Source organism: Rhinatrema bivittatum, chromosome 1 (assembly GCF_901001135.1).
Source record: "Rhinatrema bivittatum chromosome 1, aRhiBiv1.1, whole genome shotgun sequence".
Taxonomy (NCBI): domain Eukaryota; kingdom Metazoa; phylum Chordata; class Amphibia; order Gymnophiona; family Rhinatrematidae; genus Rhinatrema; species Rhinatrema bivittatum.
Genome location: NC_042615.1, coordinates 527,349,391 through 527,370,594, shown reverse-complemented (window position 1 = coordinate 527,370,594; position 21,204 = coordinate 527,349,391). Strand labels below are relative to the sequence as shown.

The window sequence follows — 21,204 nt, the reverse complement described above, 5'->3', positions numbered from 1 at the left end:
ATCCTAAACTTAACTAGAAACTCAATAAAACTAAGATGAAGGCAGCAGTCCAGCAGCAAGAGGGGGGCTTTCCAGTCTTTTGCATTGAGTGTCACATGTATTATTTTTTACCCACCGGTGAGAGATTGTATGTCTGCACTCGGTGCAAAGAGCTCCTGGCTCTCAGGGAACAAGTCCAATCTCTGGAGGCTAGAGTAGCAGACTTGGAGGAGCTGAGGCAGACAGAGAGGTACATTGATGAGACCTTCAGGGACATAGTATCCAAGTCCCAAATCCAGTCTGGCAGCCTCAGTGCTGCCTTGGATCAGAAAGGTCTCCCAGTAGGAGAACATCACCCTGGTGTAGCAGGAAGTGATCCTGTAGCAAGGACCTGCTCTCCAGGTGATGTATTGTCCTCTTGCACTGAGGACAAGTCTCCCAGAGCTACTGCCCAGGAGGGAAGGGATAGGCCGGCCATCATAGTTGGTGGCTGGTGGACATGAGGACTGCCTGGTAACTTGCCTGCCTGGTGCGAAGCTGGCAGACCTCAAGTGTCACCTAGAAAGGATTATAGACAGTGCTGGGGAGGAGCCGGCTATCGTGGTACATGTGGGCACCAACAACATAGGAAAATGTGGGAGAGAAGTTCTGGAAGCCAAATTTAAGATTTTAGGTAGAAAGCTGAAATCCAGAACCTCCAGGGTAGCATTCTCTGAAATGCTTCCTGTTCCACGTGCAGGTCCCCAGAGGTAGGCAGAGCTCCAGAGTTTCAATGTGTGGATGAGACAGTGGTGCAGGGAAGAGGGATTCAGTTTTGTAAAGAAATGGGAAAACGTTTGAGGAAGGGGGAGACTTTTCCGAAAGGATGGACTCCACCTTAATCAGAGTGGAACCAAGCTGCTGGCACTAACTTTCAAAAAGGAGATAGAGCAGCTTTTAAACTAGAACAAGGGGGAAAGCAGACAGTTACTCAGCAGTGCATGGTTCGGGGAAATGTGTCCTTGAAGGATACTAATGGAACAGGAGAATTATGACATCCCAATAGAGAGGTTCCAATAAAAGCAAACATAGTCCATGTGTCTATATGTAAAAAATCACCGAAGTTAATGATTTCCAAATTATCCCTAGAAACTGAAAAGCAGGTTGTTAATACAAATAAAAAACATACTTTGAAATCTCTGTGTGCCAATGCCAGAAGTCTAAGAAGTAAGATAGGAGAGTTAGAGTGTATAGCAGTAAATGATGAGATTGACATAATTGGCATCACAGAGACTTGTTGGAAGGAGGATATCCAATGGGACAGTGCTATATCAGGGTACAAATTATATTGCAATGGTAGCGAGGATCAACTTGGTGGGGGTGTGGCACTTTATGTCCGGGAGGGTACAGAGTCCAACAGGATAAAGATCATGCAAGAGACTAAATGCTCAGTAGAATCTATATGGGTAGAAATCCTATGTGTGTTGGGTAAGAGTATAGTGATAGGAGTATAGAGATGTGAATCGTGTCCTCGATCGTCTTAACGATCGATTTCGGCTGGGAGGGGGAGGGAATCGTATTGTTGCCATTTGGGGGTGTAAAATATCGTGAAAAATCGTAAAAAAATCGAAAAAACGTAAAATCGCAAAACCGGCACATTAAAACCCCCTAAAACCCACCCCCGACCCTTTAAATTAAATCCCCCACCCTCCCAAACCCCCCCAAATGACTTAAATAACCTGCGGGTCCAGCGGCGGTCCGGAACGGCAGCGGTCCGGAACGGGCTCCTGCTACTGAATCTTGTTGTCTTCAGCCGGCGCCATTTTCCAAAATGGCGCCGAAAAATGGCGGCGGCCATAGACGAACACGATTGGACGGCAGGAGGTCCTTCCGGACCCCCGCTGGACTTTTGGCAAGTCTTGTGGGGGTCAGGAGGCCCCCCCCAAGCTGGCCAAAAGTTCCTGGAGGTCCAGCGGGGGTCAGGGAGCGATTTCCCGCCGCGAATCGTTTTCGTACGGAAAATGGCGCCGGCAGGAGATCGACTGCAGGAGGTCGTTCAGCGAGGCGCCGGAACCCTCGCTGAACGACCTCCTGCAGTCGATCTCCTGCCGGCGCCATTTTCCGTACGAAAACGATTCGCGGCGGGAAATCGCTCCCTGACCCCCGCTGGACCTCCAGGAACTTTTGGCCAGCTTGGGGGGGGCCTCCTGACCCCCACAAGACTTGCCAAAAGTCCAGCGGGGGTCCGGAAGGACCTCCTGCCGTCCAATCGTGTTCGTCTATGGCCGCCGCCATTTTTCGGCGCCATTTTGGAAAATGGCGCCGGCTGAAGACAACAAGATTCAGTAGCAGGAGCCCGTTCCGGACCGCTGCCGTTCCGGACCGCCGCTGGACCCGCAGGTTATTTAAGTCATTTGGGGGGGGGGGGGGTTCGGGAGGGGGGGGGATTTAATTTAAAGGGTCGGGGGTGGGTTTTAGGGGGTTTTAGTGTGCCGGCTCACGATTCTAACGATTTATAACGATAAATCGTTAGAATCTCTATTGTATTGTGTTCCATAACGGTTTAAGACGATATTAAAATTATCGGACGATAATTTTAATCGTCCTAAAACGATTCACATCCCTATAGGAGTATGCTACTGTCCACCTGGACAAAATGGTCAGACAGATGATGAAATGCTAAGCGAAATCAGGGAAGCTAACCAATTTGGCAGTGCAATAATAATGGGAGATTTCAATTACCCCAGTATTGACTGGGTAAATGTAACATCGGGACTTGCAAGAGACATAAAGTTCCTGGATGTAATAAATGACTGCTTCATGGAGCAATTGGTTCAGGAACCAACAAGAGAGGGAGCTATTTTAGATTTAATTCTTAGTGAAACGCAGGATTTGGTGAGAGAGGTAACGGTGGTGGGGCCACTTGGCAATAGTGATCATAACATGATCAAATTTAAACTAATAACTGGAAGGGGGACAATAAGTAAATCTACAGCTCTAACACTAAACTTTCAAAAGGGAAATTTTGATAAAATGAGGAAAATAGAAAAAAACTGAAAGGTGCAGCTGCAAAGGTTAAGTGTTCAACAGGCATGGGCATTGTTTAAAAATATAATCCTAGAGGTGCAGTCCAGATGTATTCCACGCATTAAGAAAGGTGGAAGGAAGGCAAAACTATTACCATCATGGTTAAAAGCTGAGGTGAAAGAGGCTATTTCAGCCAAAGAAACATCCTTCAAAAATTGGAAGAAGGATCCATCTGAAGAAAATAGGATAAAATATAAGCATTATCAAGTTAAGTGAAAAACATTGATAAGACAGGTGAAGAGAGAATTTATTTATTTTATTTAACATTTTTTATATACCGCAGTTCTAGTAACAATGTTACTAATCACTTCGGTTTACAAGTAACTTTGGGATGACATAACATATGAGTGTCTTACAGATAACAGGAAGTAAGAACTGGGATTTGGTTGTAGTTTGAAATGTAATTTGAAATGTAGTTGGCCATAGAGGCAAAAACTCATAATAAAAACTTTTTAAAATATATCCGAAGCAAGAAACCTGTGAGGGAGTCGGACCATTAGATGACTGAGGGGTTAAAGGGGTTCTTAGAGAAGACTAGAAAGACTAAATTAATTCTTTGCTTCCATGTTTACTAATGAAGATGTTGGGGAGATAACAGTTCCAGAGATGGTTTTCAAGGGTGATGAGTCAGACGAACTGAACCAAATCACTATGAACCGGGAAGATGTAGTAGGCCAGATTGACAAACTAAAGAGTAGCAAATCACCTGGACCAGATGGTATGCATCCTAGGGTACTGAAGAAACTAAAAAATGAAATTTCTGATCTATTAGTTAAAATTTGTAACCTATCATTAAAATCATCCATTGTATCTGAAGACTGGAGGGTGGTCAATGTAACCCCAATATTTAAAAAGGGCTCCAGAGGCGATCCAGGAAACTATAGACCAATGAGCCTGACTTCAGTGCCGGGAAAAATAGTGGAAACTATTCTAAAGATCAAAATCGTAGAGCATATAGAAAGACATGTTTTAATGGAACACAGTCAACATGGATTTACCCAAGGAAAGTCTTGCCTAACAAATCTGCTTCATTTTTTTGAAGGGGTTAATAAAATGTGGATAAAGGTGAACCGGTAGATGTATTGTATTTGGATTTTCAGAAGGCATTTGACAAAGTCCCTCATGAGAGGCTTCTAAGAAAACTAAAAAGTCATGGGACAGGAGGTGATGTCCTTTCTTGGATTACAAACCGGTTAAAAGACAGGAAACAGAGAATAGGATTAAATGGTCAATTTTCTTAGTGGAAAAGGCTAAACAGTGGAGTGCCTCAGGGATCTGTACTTGGACCGGTGCTTTTCAATATATATATAAATGATCTGGAAAGGAATATGACGAGTGAGGTTATCAAATTTGCAGACGATACAAAGTTATTCAGAGTAGTTAAATCACAAGCGGATTGCAATACATTACAGGAGGACCTTGTAAGACTGGAAGATTGGGCATCCAAATGACAGATGAAATTTAATGTGAACAAGTACAAGGTGTTGCATATAGGGAAAAATAATCCTTGCTGTAGTTACACGATGTTAGGTTCCATATTAAATAGGAACTACCACCCAGGAAAAAGATCTAGGCATCATAGTGGATATTACTTTAAAATCCTTGGCTCAGTGAACAACAGCAGTCAAAAAAGCAAACAGAATGTTAGGAATTATTAGGAAGGGAATGGTTAATAAAAGGGAAAAAGACATAATGCCTCTGTATTGCTCTATGGTGAGACCGCACCTTGAATACTGTGTACAATTCTGGTCACCACATCTCAAAAAAGATATAGTTGCAATGGAGAAGGTACAGAGAAGGGCAACCAAAATGATAAAGGGGATGGAACAGCTCCCCTATGAGGAAAGGCTGAAGTGGTTAGGCTTGTTCAGCTTGGAGAAGAGATGGCTGAGGGGGATATGATAGAGGTCTTCAAGATCATGAGAGGTCTTGAACGAGTAGATGTGAGTTGGTTATTTACATTTTTGGATAATAGAAGAACTAGGGGGGCACGCCATGAAGTTAGCAAGTAGCACATTTAAAACTAATTAGAGAAAATTATTTTTCACTCAACGCACAATTAAGCTCTGGCATTTGTTGCCAGAGGATGTGGTTAGTGTAGCTAGGTTTAAAAAGTTTTGGATAAGCTCTTGGAGGAGAAGGCCATTAACTGTTATTAATCAAGTTTACTTGATTAATAATTGCATCAGTAGCATGGGATCTTCTTGGTGTTTGGGTAATTGCCAGGTTCTTGTGGCCTGGTTTGGCATCTGTTGGAAACAGGATGTTGGGCTTGATGGACCCTTGGTCTGACCCAGCATGGCAATTTCTTATGTTTAAACCACATGGGGTTTCTTTTACAGGAGTATTCCTGGAACATACCAATATTCAGCTAGCCAAAGGGCTAATCTATATTGCATCAGAAATTGTTACAAATATTGTAAACCAATAGAAGTCTGACGCTGTGATAACTGATACTAGATAGTTCTAGTTATATGAGGAAAGTCTAAAAAGGTTAGGGCTGTTCAGCTTGGAGAAGAGATGGATGAGGCGGGATATGATTGAGGTCTTTAAAATCAAGAGATTTCTAGAATGGATAGATATGAATCGGTTATTTACTCTTTCGGATAATAGAAGGACTGGGGGGGTACTCCATGAACTTAGCAAGTAGCACATTTAAAACTAATTGAAGAAAATTATTTTTCACTCAACTCACAATTAAGCTCTGGAATTTGTTGCCAGAGGATATGGTAAGTGCAGTTAGTTTAAAAAAGGTTTGGATAGGTTTTTGGAGGAGAGGTACATTGACTGCTATTTATCGGGTTGACTTGAGAAATAGTCCTGCTATTGCTGACAGCGGTAGCATGGGATCTTCTTAGTGTTTGGGTACTTGCCAGGTACTTGTAGCCTGGATTGGCCACTGTTGGAAACAGGATACAGGGCTTGATGGACCCTTGGTCTGACCCAGTATGGCAACTTCTTATGTTCTTAAGTTCTTATGAGGTGTATTAGAGCAGAGGTTCCCAAACCTGTCCTGGAGAACCCCAGCCACTCAGATTTTCAGGATATCCATAATAAAGTTGCAAGAGATAAAATTTGCATGCTATGCAAGCATTGTATGTAAACTTACCTCATGCATACCGGAGAGGCAGTTACTATCCTTAGCAGAGACTTAGGGGGTAACCTGCACGGAGTGGCCGTTATTACCTTATGCAATTTGCTGGGAAGACTGGTTGGACCATTTCGTCTTTTTCCTGCTATGGTTACTATGTTAATATGCATATTTAATGCAGATATCTTGAAAACCCAAAGAGCTGGGGCTCCTCTAGGGAACCACTGTATTAGAGTACATTTTTGTTTTCATTCCTTTCTGTCTCCTTTTTCCCCTTCTAGGTATCTCTCTTTTGTTTTTATATTTTAGTTATACCCAGTATAAAATGTTGCCTCTCTGGGATCCATCCTGTGGGAGTCTTAAGGAGACATTATGCAAAGAAAAGGAATCATGTAATAGGGATGTGAATCGGGCTTCGGACGATTGAAAATATTGGATGATATTTTCAAAATCGTCAGAAATCGGGGGCTCCCCCAAAACGATAGGAAAACCCCACGATATTGATCGTGGGGGTTCTCTTATCGTTTTGGGGGAGGGTGGGAAAAACGGCACACAAAAATAACTCCTAAACCCACCCCGACCCTTTAAAACGAATCCCTTAGCTTTCCCCACCCTCCTGACCCCCCCAAAAACTTTTTACAGGTACCTGGTGGTCCAGTGAGGGTCCCTGGAGCGATCTCCCGCTCCCGGGCTGTTGGCTGCCACTAATCAAAATGGCGCCGATGGCCCTTTGCCCTTACCATGTGACTGGGTATCCGTGCCATTAGCCGGACCCTGTCACATGGTAGGAGCACTGGATGGCCGGTGCCATCTTGTGCTCCTACCATGTGACAGGGGCTGACCAATGGCACCGGTAGCCCCTGTGACATAGTAAGGGCAAAGGCTATCGGCGCCATTTTGAATACTGGCAGCCGACGGTCCAAGTGCAGGAGGTCGCTCCCGGACCCCCGCTGGACTTTTGGCAAGTCTTGTGGGGGTCAGGAGGGTCCCCCAAGACTTGCCAAAAGCCCCTGGTGGTCCAGCAGGGGTCCAGGAGCGATCTCCTGCACTCGGGCCATCGGCTGCCAGTAATCAAAATGGCGCCGATAGCCTTTGCCCTTACTATGTCACAGGGGCTACCGGTGCCATTGGTCAGCCCCATGGGTCCGGCCAATGGCACAGATACCCTGTCATATGGTAAGGGCAAAGGGCCATCGGCGCCATTTTGATTAGGAGCAGCCGACGGCCCGGGAGCGGGAGATCACTCCAGGGATCCCCACTGGACCACCAGGTACCTGTAAAAAGTTTTTGGGGGGGTCGGGAGGGTGGGGGAAGCTAAGGTATTAGTTCTATAGGGTCGGGGTGGGTTTTTTGTTTATCGGCTCGGGCGCAGCCAATAAACAAAACCGCGATCGGACCCGATGAAAAAAACCCCACATGTGAATCGGAACTGGAATCTGAACCGATTCCGATTCACATCTCTATCATGTAATGCAATCAGTGTTAATGGAAGTTATGGTATTCTTTTGTCCATTCCTTTTGAAGACAATTTGCAAAGCCATTTACCTATATAAATAGCTATTTACATGGTAAATTCTCTTGTTTGAAAACTGCGCTCCTCTACCTGGCTAAAAGTATTCATGAGTAGAGATGTGCAATCGTTTTTGCCAAATTGGGATATTTCAAAGAAATAGTCCTATTCAGCATGGGTCGGAGGACCCGAACCCTGAGATGGATTTTCCCCAAACTCGGGGAAAATTAGTTGTTCGGGTTAGCATGGGGGGGGGAGGGGCACCTTTATTAAAAAAAAAAAAACCAATCCACCCAACCCTTAAAATTTAGTTATATACAACCCCCCCCCACCCTCCAGACCCCCCCAAAACTTGCCTAAAATCTGTGGTGGTCCAGCGGGGGTCCCGGGAGCGATCTCCCACTCTTGGGCCATCGGCAGCCAGTAAACAAAACGGCGCCGATGGCCCTTTGCCCTTACCATGTGACAGGAGCTACCGTGCCATTGGTCGGCCCCTGTCACATGGAAGGAGCAATGGACGGCCCGCACCATTTTCCATGGGTTGGCCACCACGTAGCCCGACCCAAGATACAAAAATGACGCACATCTCTATTCATGAGCTTCCACAGAATGTAGAATTTTAGATGGGTTTAAAAGAGGCATTCCTCTGGGCCTGTTTAAGCTGAGAAAGTAAAATATTGTGCATACTTGGAGTGACCCTGGCAATCCTCGGGTTACCAGTAAGCCCTGGTGGTTAGTGTCTATGTCAAATAGAGAGAGAATAGGTTAGAGCAGAGGGAGGATCCATGCAAATGCAGCTCCTTCCTTTGAGGAGTCTGGAGTGGCCATCCCCTGGTGAGTCTATTTAGGAACTCTCCAAAGTGAGCTCAGGAGGCTTGTCAGAGAATAAGAGCTAGAGAGATTTCATCTTTTGTTATTTTTCAGGCCCAGTCAGTAAAGGCAGGCTAACCCAGCTTGCTGCTCCTGACCAGAGTTGGGAGGGATTTCCTCTTCCAGTACACAACCTGTCTAGTTGAGTTCTCACTGGGTCTAAGTTAGGGGAATTTTGATACTTTTATTTAGGAGCCTCACTGGACACCTGGGCCTGTCTTGCACATAGGGATTGGAGAACCCTGCAGGTGAGCCGCCTATGGAAAGGGAAGATACACTCCTGAAGTGTGGTAACCTGCTGTGAGGAGGGGACTGTCCACCACCCTGTGGAGAGAAAGAGAGGGTTTGCTCTCTGTACCATAGACTTTGCTATTTTCGTCAGCCTGGAAGAGGTTTTGACCATCCTAAAAACCCTGCCCATTGGGGAACTCTACTTAATTAAACCAAGAGAGTGGGTGTTTCTCCTTACCCTGCTATAAGTGAGTTCTGCACAGATAGAGGAAAGAGCCTATCGAGGAATTGAAGAGGGATTTTTGTGGTGCTGCAGTTTGAGTTTTGTGACATTCATCATCAGTGCTTAACAGTAAAGCCTTTTATTTTGAACAGAATATTTATTTCTGCACTCACAACAGAGACCAGCATCTTCCAAGGAAAATTACAAGGGAAAATGCAAAGAAACCACCCCTGTCATATCGGGACTTGAGAGGACTCCTTTCTAACCCTAGTCCAATGAACCTACACCTTGGGAAGTAAAGGAGGTACAAGAGGTACAAGAGCTAGTACAAGAGCTAGTCCTTCCCCAAAGAGTATAAATAACTTTATGGCCTCACCTGTGCTAGATCGGCACACTGGGGTGAGATTACATTGGCATTATAAAAAATGTGGATGCTTTTAAACCTTCTTCCCTTCCCCTTCCCTCCTCCTACCCACTCAGCCACTCGTACAAATAGCAGGTGCAAAGTATGTGAATGCTTTTAGTTTGTTTATTTTAGCATCACTAATTTTCAAAGGGAAACTATTTGGGGTAGTTTCCTTATAAATATTATCTATGAAGTATGCATGGTAAATGTTCCCTGGTAGGGATATGTATTTGTTTGAAACAAATGGATAAAACACAATGAGTAACTCCACATTTGGGTCTTTCATGGGCCCCCAAAATGAATGGAGGGGACCCACATATGAAACAAAAAATATGTATTGTATCTCATTCATTTGTTTCCCATTGAAGTCTATAGCTGTTTACTGTTGTGCACAAAAACAACTGGTAACTATTGCAACCAAATCTTGTCTGTGTGACTTCACAGCCTTGTCAGAGCTGAAGTAGAACAAGTTGGCAAGGAAATCACACAAATCACAGTGCAGCATCTTTTTAAATAGCCTATAGCTGCTATCTGGGTCAAGCAACACAGACCCAGTTCCACAGTATAGTCTAAGTATGTGCAAGAAGTAGTTTGTATTTTTTCTCTAGCTGTTAGGAAAGAAAAATGTGTTTGTAGAAGCTGTTACAGAGTTTAAGAAAAAAGCTTAGAAATGTTTGGATTTGGCTCTAATAAAGGGCTGCTTCTGATCTTCTCTCTGCTGCAGTGATCTCACTCACTGTAACAGAAAGAGAGTGGCAGTGTACTGCTGCTAATTTTGATTTTTCTTTCTCTGGGGAACAGTCAGGGTAAAAGACAGTATGGAAATAATTTTTTTTGTAACTGAACAGTGAAGTGAGCATAGCACACTGACAAACTGAAGAGAAGAGTCTTACCAGGCTTTTAGTCTTTTTGGTGCTGTTTAACTAACAGTTTTTTTCTGTGTGGAGTCCATCAACACTGAATGCACAAAGCACAGCACACCTATTTTGTGTGTGTGTGTGTGTGTGTACTGTGAATGTGGATACATTTACAGTATCAATAAATAAATTCATTTGTAATATCCAAACCCCCAGCAGGTAGTACACTTCAATAAATTCCATCATGTCAGGATTAAAAGGTGAGAAGAGAATGGCAGCCTTGACAAGGGCAGAGAAATTGATGCAGATCCAGCCATCTAGTAGCAGCGATAAAAAAAAAAAAAAAGGCATTAGTCCTTCCCCCAAACTGCATCACAAGGCAGAAACAGTTGAAATTTGGAGAATATGTTCCACTGCTGCCTGATCCTCTCCCTCTTCTTTTGGAGGAAAAAGTTAGGAGAACAATCCAAGGGTGGCATTAGGGTATAAGGAGCAGAAATGCAACATCCAAAACTAGCAGCACAAGCATGCTCTTCTATGGTTAGTGCTTCCGAGGCAGTGAAGGCAGTATTTTCACCAACTGATTCTGAGGATGAATTTTCTTCAGGATTCTATGAATCAGAACTTGAAGAGCTAGTAGCTGAAGAAAACTTGGGAGGATGTCACATGAGTGATACCCCTGGTATTTTTCCTCAGGGTCCACTTTCATCCTCAACTCCAGTTCCAGCATCAGCCTCCAAGGATGTAGAGAAGATATCCCAAAAGATAACCCTGATCTGAAGGCACTTTAAAGTGATGGAGGACCCACATTTTGTTCAGTGTATTCACTATTGAAAGGATATTGGTTGAGGGAAACAAGTGGGGCATGTGACAAATGCTGGAAATCAGAATCACCAGAAGAGGCAGCACCCATTAGCATTGGCATCAAGTGAGGGTGGCAGTACAAGCCTGGGGATGCCTTCTGCCAGTCAAAGTAAAATCCAGAGGAAAGAGGCAACCTACCATAGAGGAAATGGGATAGTATTCCATAGTAGGGATGTGAATCATTTTTCTGATGATTGAAAATATCAGAAGATATTTTCAAACTCGTCAGAATTTGGGGGGCCCCCAAACCCGATAGGAAAACCCCACAAAATTTTTTGCGGTGTTCTCTTATCGTTTTGGGAGGGGGCAGGAAGAAAGGGCACACAAACAGCTCCAAAACTCACACTGACCATTTAAATTTAATTAGATCGAATCCCCCACCCTCCTGACCTCCCCAGCCATCCATTGCCCTTACCATGTGACAGGGGCCAGCCAATGGCACAGACAGCCCCTGTCACATGGTAAGGGCAAAGGGCCATCGGCGCTGTTTTGTTTACTGGCAGCCGACGGCCCGAGAGTGGGAGATTGTTCCCGGGTCCCCTGCTGGACCACCAGGTACTTTAAGAAAGTTTGGGCGGGGGATGCTAAAGAATCAGATTTAAAGGGTTGGGGTGGGTTTTTTGTTTATCGGCTCAGGCGCAGCCGATAAAAAAAAAAAAAACGATCGGACCACGGGAAAAAAATTTTCCCGATAGTCACCGGAACCGATTCCGGTTCCGATTCACATCTTTATTCCATAGCACTGTTATGGGGCAAGATGCAGGCAACATCTAAAGTAGTAATGAGGAGATTGTGGAAATGATTGCCTTAGATGACCAGCCCCTGTGGGTAGTGGAGAATGTGGGCTTTAAGCATCAGCTTCATGTGTTAGCCCCCAAATTACAAAGTCCTCTAAAGGACTACCTTTAGAGGAAGGTCATCCCCATGTTGTTAAACCAGATTTTATAGTCACATACAGGTGCAGCTGGCTGAGGCAGAGGAGAGTAGAATGCATTTCACTAGCGCTATTTGGACTAGCAAGAATGCTATGCAAGCTTACCTTTCCCTGACAGCATAATTGTGGGACCGGGCTGAGGCAGGTGTAGGTAGCAGCTCTAGCAAAGACATAGCAAGAGGGTGCAGGTGGGCTTTGCTGCACACCCATTGATGGATAGTTGTCAAGCCTCATGCAATATTCTTTCAGCCATAAGAAAGATGCTGAAGGGTCGGCAGCTAGAACAGAGAGCCCAGGAGTCTTCAGGCAGGTTTCTTTGTGACAGATGGTGGTACAGATATAGTAAAGGCAATAGAAGATAGGGGGCTTTCAGAGTATCCATTGCTTTTCACACTTGCTGCACCTCGCAGTGAGGGATGTCTTGAGGCTGGGGCCCAAGGATCATGGGAATCTGTTCTTGAAGGACCTGATAGAGAGGTACAGGAAAATCACAAGGCAATTCCATTGAAGCATGAAGGGAGGGCAGCTTCTCCTTGAGAAACAGGAAGAATTTGGGATGCCTCACAAGCATCTAATGGCACACATTGGAATTCCACCTATATGATGCAGAAGTTAGGGGAGCAGCAGACAACCCTTCATGATCTCTCTCTGGAAACAGAGATAGGTGTGGATCGCCCCCTGGGGCATTCTGACTGCATAGTGATGAGGCAGCTGAGGGAAATCCTGAAGCCCTTCAAGGATGCCATGGAGGATCTGAGTTCCAGAAGCACCACCCTGGATGGGTCATCCCTATAGTAAATATTCTGAAGGAAAAGTTAGAGGGATTTCTTGAGCAACAGCAAGAGAGATTGAAACTACTCACAGAAAACAATGCATACATACTTGCCATACTGCCATACTTTGTGATCCATGGGTGAAAGAGAGTCTCGCCTCCCCCCCCCCCCCCCCCAATCCCAACATCTCACATTCATGAAGAAGATGTTGGTAGCAAGGGAGGGTAAATGGGAATGGCAGAGGTATTGTAGGGATGTAGTACTGGACAGAGTGGCTACCTCAGAGAATGCAAGCAGGAGTAGCATCCTGTCAGCTACCAAGTCCTCCTCCACCTCAATATGCCAAAGCCAGTTGCCCACAAAGAACCATTTCTCCTGACATAGACCATAGCTAAAGCAGTAAGTAAGAGAGACGTTCAGCCCACCCCACCACAAATTTCTTTCACAAGCAATTTTGCAGAGCCCATCGAGGGCAAGGACATTAATGAGCTGGCATACTGGGCACACAAGTCCGAAGTATGGCCATACCTAGCCAAGGTGGCTTAGTGCTATCTATTTTGCCCACCAACTAGAGTGCTCAGTGAACATGTCTTCTCAATGACAGAGGACATCATGAGCTCTCATTGCTCAAGGTTGGCATTGCAGTTGATAGAAAAGTTGATCTTTTTTTAAAATCAATCTGCCTTCATTTCGGTTTCCAGAATTTCCATGCGAGAGGCAAGATGATTGAAAGCAACTTGAATGTCTTGCTGCTACTCTGCTACCTGCTATGCCCCGATATACCACCTTAGTGGTCTTGCTGCCACATGCTTACCCGCTATGCCCCTGATATACCAACTTAGGAGTCTTACTTTTACCACTCTGCTTAAGTGCCATACCACTGGCTTACCACCTTAGGAACCTTGCTGCTACCACTCTGCCTTCCTTCTGTGCCCCCTGATATACCACCTTAGCGATCTTACAGCTACTGCTCTGCCTATTTGCCATGCCCCAGATATAAAACCTTAGGGGTTTTATTGCCTCTTTGCCTACCTGCCATGGCCTTGGGGGGGTCATGCTGTTAATATGCCTACCTTCCATGCATATTATATACCAGCATGGGAGTTTTGGTGCCTTCTTACTGCTTGCTGTTTGGATCTCAGTTTAGTTCTCCCATCCTGTTTGTTTGCTTGCTTACAAAATTAAGAAAAAAGAGGTGGGGTGGAGGAGAAACTTGTATTTATTTTCTTTTTTCAAACTTTTTTTGGGGGTCAAAACACTCCACTTTTGACCCCCAAACAAAAGTTTGAAAAAAGAAAATAAATACAAGTTTCTCCTCCACCCCACCTCTTTTTTCTTAATTTTGTTTTGCACTGTTACAATCTTAGTCTAGTTCTCTCATTCTCTTTCCATTGTTGGTTATACTGGGTGTGTTTGTTGTCCCCAGAAAAACAAAAAAATTGAAAAAAGAAAAAAATATTACGGTAGTTTCTCCTTCCACCCCCATCTCTTTTCCAGCTCTCTATCTTACTGTTTTATTGCACCTTTCTAGGATCCCAGCCTAGTTCTTACTACTACTGCTCTACATATTTGCCATGACCAATTTCCTCCTTAGGGGTCTTGCTGCTTCTGCTCTGCCTATCTCCTATACTCCAGACCTCCCACCCAAAAATTGTAAAATTGTGCAAATAAGTTACCTAATATATTCACATATATCTCTTATAAAATAGCAACTTCTGTTTTGCCGGTACTTAATTAAGTTGAACAGCGATTTGTATTTTGAATAATGGTTCTACTTTTTATTTCAATATTTAGATGGTTAAAATTTGTGTTTAATGAAGTAAGGATTTAAATTTTAATAAATAAACTAAGTAAAAGGCTTGGAGAGAGCATAAAAGTAGAGCTATTTTCAGCGGGAACTTTAATCCTGTAAACATCTGGCTTACATTACCACGGGCTGGTATAATTCTGCTAGAAATTATCCTGCAGGTATTAAAACTCCAATCACACAAACGAGTGCTCTTAGGGCCGGATTTTAAAAAGGCCCGGCGAAGCACATAAAGCCCCGGGACACGTGTAAGTCCCGGGGCTTCACAAAAGGGGTAGTCCGGGGGCGATTTCGGAGTGGCCTGGGAGAGAACGGAGGAAGGCAGTGTGGCTCGGCGAGTGCAAGGTGCACAATTGTGCACCCCTTGTGCGCGCCGACCCCAGATTTTATAACATTTGCACGCCTGCGCACGCATGTTATAAAATTGGGTGTACATATGCGCGCACCTTTTTAAAATCTAACCCTTAGTTTCTAAGTTCAATATATTTATTTTTGTAAAGAGTAAGGCATTCCCCGATTCCAACTCAGGCAGTAGATTTTAGCTCTGAATACATGAAGCCGCCGGTGTTCAATGATGCTGAAATAGAGATTTTTAAGTGGAATATATTGTATAATGTTTAACTATTGAGAGCACAGCTACAGTCTCAGAAATATACAAAAAAGCTTTTCCTTAAACATTTTTTTCACTATTTTTTATATTAGAATTAAATAGCATTTTAGAAAGGAAACACAGTAGACACTCACGATACACATTTAAGGGTAGATTTTAAAAGAGATTTTAAAAGAGCGTCCAATTTTATAACATTGGCGCACAGATGCGCACATGTTATAAAATCGGGGGTAGGCGCCTTCACTGTGTGCGCCGACGCCTGCGGCCTTCCTCAGTTCCATCCCAGTCCACTCCAATTTCAGAGTGAACTGGGAGGGAACTTCCCAACCCCTTACACTAACTGCCCTTCCCCTAACCTACCTGCCCCCTAGCCCTAACCTAGCCCCCCAAAATCCCCCCCAAAATCTTTATCTTACCTTTAGCGCCTGCCTTGGGGCAGGCGCAGGTTGTGCGTGTTGGCACCCTGCCAGCATGTGATCCCCCAGCTCAGCAGCAAATGGCCTCTAGCCCCGCCCCCTCCCTGGAGCTCCCTGCCCCCTCCCCGCCTCTTTCCCAAAGCCCCGGGACTTACATGCGTCCCAAGGCTTTACATGTGTGGCCGGGCCTTTGAAAATTGGCCAGTCACGCGTAGGTCTTTTAAAATCTGGCCCTTAATGTATATTAAAAAAAAAAAAAAATTCTCTGCCTTCACTGTTTTTTATCTCTCCACTTTCAATAATAATAGATATTCAATTTAGCCCCTTTAGCTCTAATCGAAATGCAATATTTTGGAACCCTGGATGTGATGATCTTTTTTCTTGACCATAATAGAGAGGAGTTGGAGTTGTGCACTACTCTCCTGAAAAGGAATTACTGGCTACAACCATTTTCTGACCTACTAATCATTCCGCAGACAATTCTGAATGATATAGGTATATTCCTTACCATTTGTACTTGTGTTATATAAGTAATGTCTTCTCAAAATAAGTCTAGCCCTTTCTGTATGTGATATAAATATATATGTGTGTATTTCTTTTTATATGTGTTGTTTAAGTTTTTTTATTAAGTTTTTTTTATTAAGTTATTTATACATGTGTCTTTTTTGTGTATCTATTTTTTAATTATGTACTTCTTATTTATTTCAATATTAATATAGCCCCTGAAGCAGCCCCTGTTTATGGGAGAAACTTGGCCGGAGTCGGGCAGTCTATCATGTGATTAATAAAATCTTCTTCTTCTGATACTGATCTACTTCTGATTTTTTGGCTTTTCTTCACCATGGAGCGATACAGAGGCATTATGACAGCCATCCCTCGTATTATTTACCATTCCCTTCTTAATAATTCCTAACATTCTGTTTGCTTTTTTGATCACTACAGCATTTTGAGCTGGCGATTTCAATGTATTATCCAGTATGACGCCTAGATCTCTTTCTTGTGTGGTAACTCCTAAGATAGAACCTAACATTGTGTAACTACAGAAAGGGTTATTTTTCCCTATATGCATCACTTTGCACTTGTCCACATTAAATTTCATCTGCCATTTGGAAGCCCAGTGTTCCAGTCTCACAAGGTCCTTCTGCAATTTATTACAATCTGTTTGAGATTTAACTTCTCTGCATAATTTTGTATCATCCGCAAATTTGATCCACCTCATTTGTCTTGCCCCTTTCCAGATAATTTTAAATATATTAAAAAGCACTGGTCCAAGTACAGATTCCTGAAAAACTGCACTGTTTACTTTTTTCCTCTGTGAAACAGGCATTTAATCTTTCTCTATTTCCTGTCTTTTAACCCGCTTGCAATCCACAAAAGGACATCACCTCCTATTCCATGACATTTTAGTTTTCTTAGAATCCTCTCATTAGGGACTTTGTCAAATGCCTTCTGAAAATCTAAATATACAACGTCTATTGGTTCACTTTTATCCACATATCTATTAAGCCCTTCAAAAAAATGTAGGAGATTTGTGAGGCAAGACTTCCCTTGGGTAAATCTATACTGGCTGTGTCCCATCGAACCATGTCTAACTAACTAACTAAAGAACACCGGGTGCCTGCGCACAGGGATGCCACACACCATCACCAGCGGGCTCCCTGAACTAAATGTGATGAGAAAGACAGAAAGAAAAAAAAAAAGGTGAAAGAATCCATCTGAAACTGAGAGGGGAGGGGCGGTGTGTGATCCTCGATTGAGAGACCCGCCCCCCCTCTGACGTCACTGAGGACTGTGACGGACATTAAACGGCGCCATAACACCAGGCGTCGCGCGCTGAAGGGGCACGACAAAGGGGCACTCCCCTTTGTGCATCCCTTCGTGCATCCCGTAGTGTTAGCTATTCCCCATGTTCTTTTATATCCCTTGTTATCAATCCCCATATTTAAATGTTTAATGTATTTGACAAAGGTAACGCATAAGTTCCTGCAAATTTTGTTTAAATGTAAACCGATGTGATATGTAAAATCGAACACCGGTATATAAAAGTAAATAAATAAAATAAATAAATGTTTTGTGATTTTATTCTTTATAACAGTTTCCACAGTTTTTCCCGGCACTGTAGTCAGGCTTATAAATGATTTTTATAAAATAGCATTTGTGCAAATGATAGGTTACTTACGTGCATATGTGCATATGTGATAATTTTCCACACGTAATCCCTTGGAAAGTTTACTGATGGCCATATTTCAAAAAGGAGAGAGAGGATAGAAATAGTCTAGAGAAAGGGAACCAAAGAGAAATGGGGGCTGCACCAAAAGATGAGGCTTGAGGACCTAAATATGTGTACCCTACAGAAAAGAAGAGATGGGGAGGGGGGGGGTGAAGGTTGATACAGAATGTAAAATACCTGAAAGATATTAGAAATACAAAAGAAACAAACCTTTTCCGCTGGAAAGAATGCTTTAGTACTAGGGATCATGACATGAAACTCTGGGACTCAGGAACAACATCAGGAAAATAATTTCTTTTTTCACAGAAAGGATGGAGAATGTCTGTAACATCCTCCCAGAGGGTGTGATGAAGACAAAACCATAAAGGAATTTAAAAGGGTGTGGGATAAACGTGGAAGATCCGTAGTAGCAAGAAAATGTAAATGAAGCACTGGGGTAAAGTGTGGCAGCTTTTCTGCCTGTTGGTAACCTGCATGGAGCAGAAGTTGCAACGGTGAGCAGAATGTGAGGGGGGTAATGTGTGTGGCCTGGAAATTACAGCTCTGCACACCTTACTGGGCAGATTGCATGGACCATTTTGCCCTTTATCTGCCATCATTACTATGTAGATGACTCTGGGGCCCACATTATTCTTGTTCAAGTGCACTCTGCCAAGAATGAATCGGCAAAGAATCAGGTATCTGTGCAGAATTTTAATAAGTAAAATGTAATGGTACTTTCTGAGTGCTCCATGTTGGAAAGGACACCGCCCTCCCCCCCCCCCCCCCCCCAAAAAAAAAAATATTGTTCCTGTTTCCTACTCTCTTTCTCTCTTTTACAAAAATTCCCTTGCCCCAGTGCATTTTGCTGGGAAGTTAAGATACTTCCCTCTTTCGTATTCTGGATCTCCCATTCAAAATACTACAGATAGCAATATAGGTGTGCGATGCCACTAGCGAGGTGGTGTGGGAAAATGAAAGTTCTGTGTCTTCGGGAAAAGTCCATTAAAAAAAACAAAAAACAAATATGCTCTGCCATTGCAACAGACCATTCACTCAGTTATGCCACCTTACTTCTTTTGTTTTCTCCACAGATACTGGTGTTTAATAACAAACTTTCAAATAAGATTACAGTCATTCCAGGAAAAATTGAGGAGATCCTTCTTCCTGAGCAAGTAGATGTCATTATTTCCGAGCCTATGGGGTATATGTTGTTCAATGAGAGAATGCTGGAAAGCTACCTCCATGCCAAGAAATGGCTAAAGGCAAATGGTGAGTCTAGCAGTGCATCTGTGCCAGCAGCAGCTCAGGCCTGTGATCACTCTTTGCAATCAGACCCTACAGTTGGTTGATTGCGGAGCATGGACAGTATATATTGGTTTGTTTATTATATTTGTCTGTGTAAGCACTAGCAAGCTAATTAGTGAGGTCATCATTCCCAATCAACAAGATACAAGCAAAGCTCCTGCGTTTTCTATTGCAGGTCAAGGGTGGATTCTCTGGCGAGGGTTAGAAGTTCCGCGTCATACTTGCATGCATTTGCATTTATCTGAAAACTACAAAGTCGAGTTTTATTGACAACCCTATTTTCATGTATTTCCTTGAATTAAAAAAATGTTCTTATCTTTGTAGTGTGGCCAACCTTGCTTGCCTTTGTTCTTTAATTAGTTCTTTCCATTGTCCATTTGTTTTCTACCTTTTTTTTTTACCTTTCAGTCTCTTTTTTTCTTTCTCCAACTGTTGTTTTTCTTGCTCCTCTATCCCTCCTGTGCTACCATGCTCTCTGTTTCTTCCTTTCCATAGGTTGCTCATTTTGTTCTATCTACCTCCATTTCACCAGACTATCCCTTTCTCCTTGCCTTCTTTCCTTGTGCTGCTCTTTTCTTCCATTCTTCACTCTTGTTTTTACCTAAGAAGTAAAGACAGGTGACGACAAAAGAATTGCTCTTTAGGAGAAGACATAGGCCCCCCGTTCGCCTCCTGCAAAAACAGGGGGCAAAGGGGGGGCAGGCCTGCGAAAGCCCACAGCCTTCGCACCATGGCAGTGCGCCCGGCTGCCAGCTTTCGCACCAAATAGCACCACCTTGAAAGGTGGTGCTATTTGGCGTACTACTGCCGACGATAATTTTAGTAACATTATCGCCGGCAATGAAGACACCGCCGACTCCGCCCCCTCGCTGCCCTGACTCCTCCCCACTCCACTCCAACTCCTCCCCTCCCCCTAATTTGCATGATATCACATGCGAAAAGGCCCTTTTAGCATGCGATAGAGGCTTATTGCAAGCAATACGGCCGTATCGCATGCGATAAGCCCTTAGAAAATAACCCCCATAGTGACTTAACAAGAAGGATAAGGTGCTACAAATGATTATGAGTCTTACTGGCTGACAGGACATGTGCTTTGCATGCTGACGACAAGCCCAAGTGCTTTGCAATATGTATGTAATAGGTACTCTGCCCCTTCAGGATGGCATTCCTGGTGCCAGACTGTGCATATGATAAGCCTACAATAGGAACACTTGCTTTTTCATTATTTTTCTACCTGCCTTGCTATTTCTTGAAATTAAATCCATGATCAAATATTGAGTTCTGCTTCACAGACAAGCTTGAGAGAGAGAGAATAGTGACAATCTCCAGGGACCCATATTCTTACAGTCTCATCCTCCCCCCACATTCTTATAGCTTTTGGAATATTCCTCTCCTCTCCTCACCCATACACCCCAGTTGTTGGTCTCTTCCTCTCCCTCTCCTGCCATAGACCTTTGTGTCTATCCCATGCCCTTTTTAAATTCCATTACTGTTTTGCCTCTGCCACCATTTGCTAAATGTTATCTTGTGTCTCTTAACAAAATTGCCTCAGACTGTCTGCCAGCTGCTGAATGATTGTTGCTTGCCAGAACTGAAATAAAAATATGATTTGCTGCTAGTGTGTGTTTCAGATTGCTGCATGCATGGCTTGACCATGGGGACTGCAAGACGAGTAGAGAGAGGCAAACAGTTTCCATAAGCTAAAGAAACTGGGCATGGTACACCGTTAGGGGAAAAAAGCCTTAGTAAATCTGACTTTAAATAGCAACATCTAATATTTAATTAGAAAAAAAACAGTCCATTTTATATTTAATTAGAAAAAAAACAGTCCATTTTATATTTGTAGATAATTTATCATAAATACCCATTTTTAAAAAATAATTGTTCGAAAATGCTGTGGGAAAAAGTTTTCCTGCAGCTTGCAATGCAACGGCCCAGCTGTGATTACCACACCCCTGCTGACCAGAAACAGAGGATGAGACTTGCCAATCAGTTGACTAGTCTGATTGACTGTGCTCCTCATCTCCTGCAGTGCTTTATAATATTTACT

At 43.4% G+C, this 21,204-nt stretch overlaps 1 protein-coding gene across 5 annotated transcripts in view; it reads left to right on the top strand.

Moving 5' to 3' along the window:
* The window catches only part of LOC115097476 (histone-arginine methyltransferase CARM1-like), a 296,952-nt gene that overhangs the window by 200,829 nt on the left and 74,919 nt on the right, over positions 1 to 21,204 (top strand). For all 5 annotated transcript variants that reach the window (XM_029613378.1, XM_029613387.1, XM_029613361.1 and 2 more), the window contains one exon: positions 18,941 to 19,118. In XM_029613378.1, coding sequence (XP_029469238.1) covers positions 18,941 to 19,118 — 178 coding nt within the window. The remainder of the gene's footprint in view (positions 1 to 18,940; positions 19,119 to 21,204) is intronic.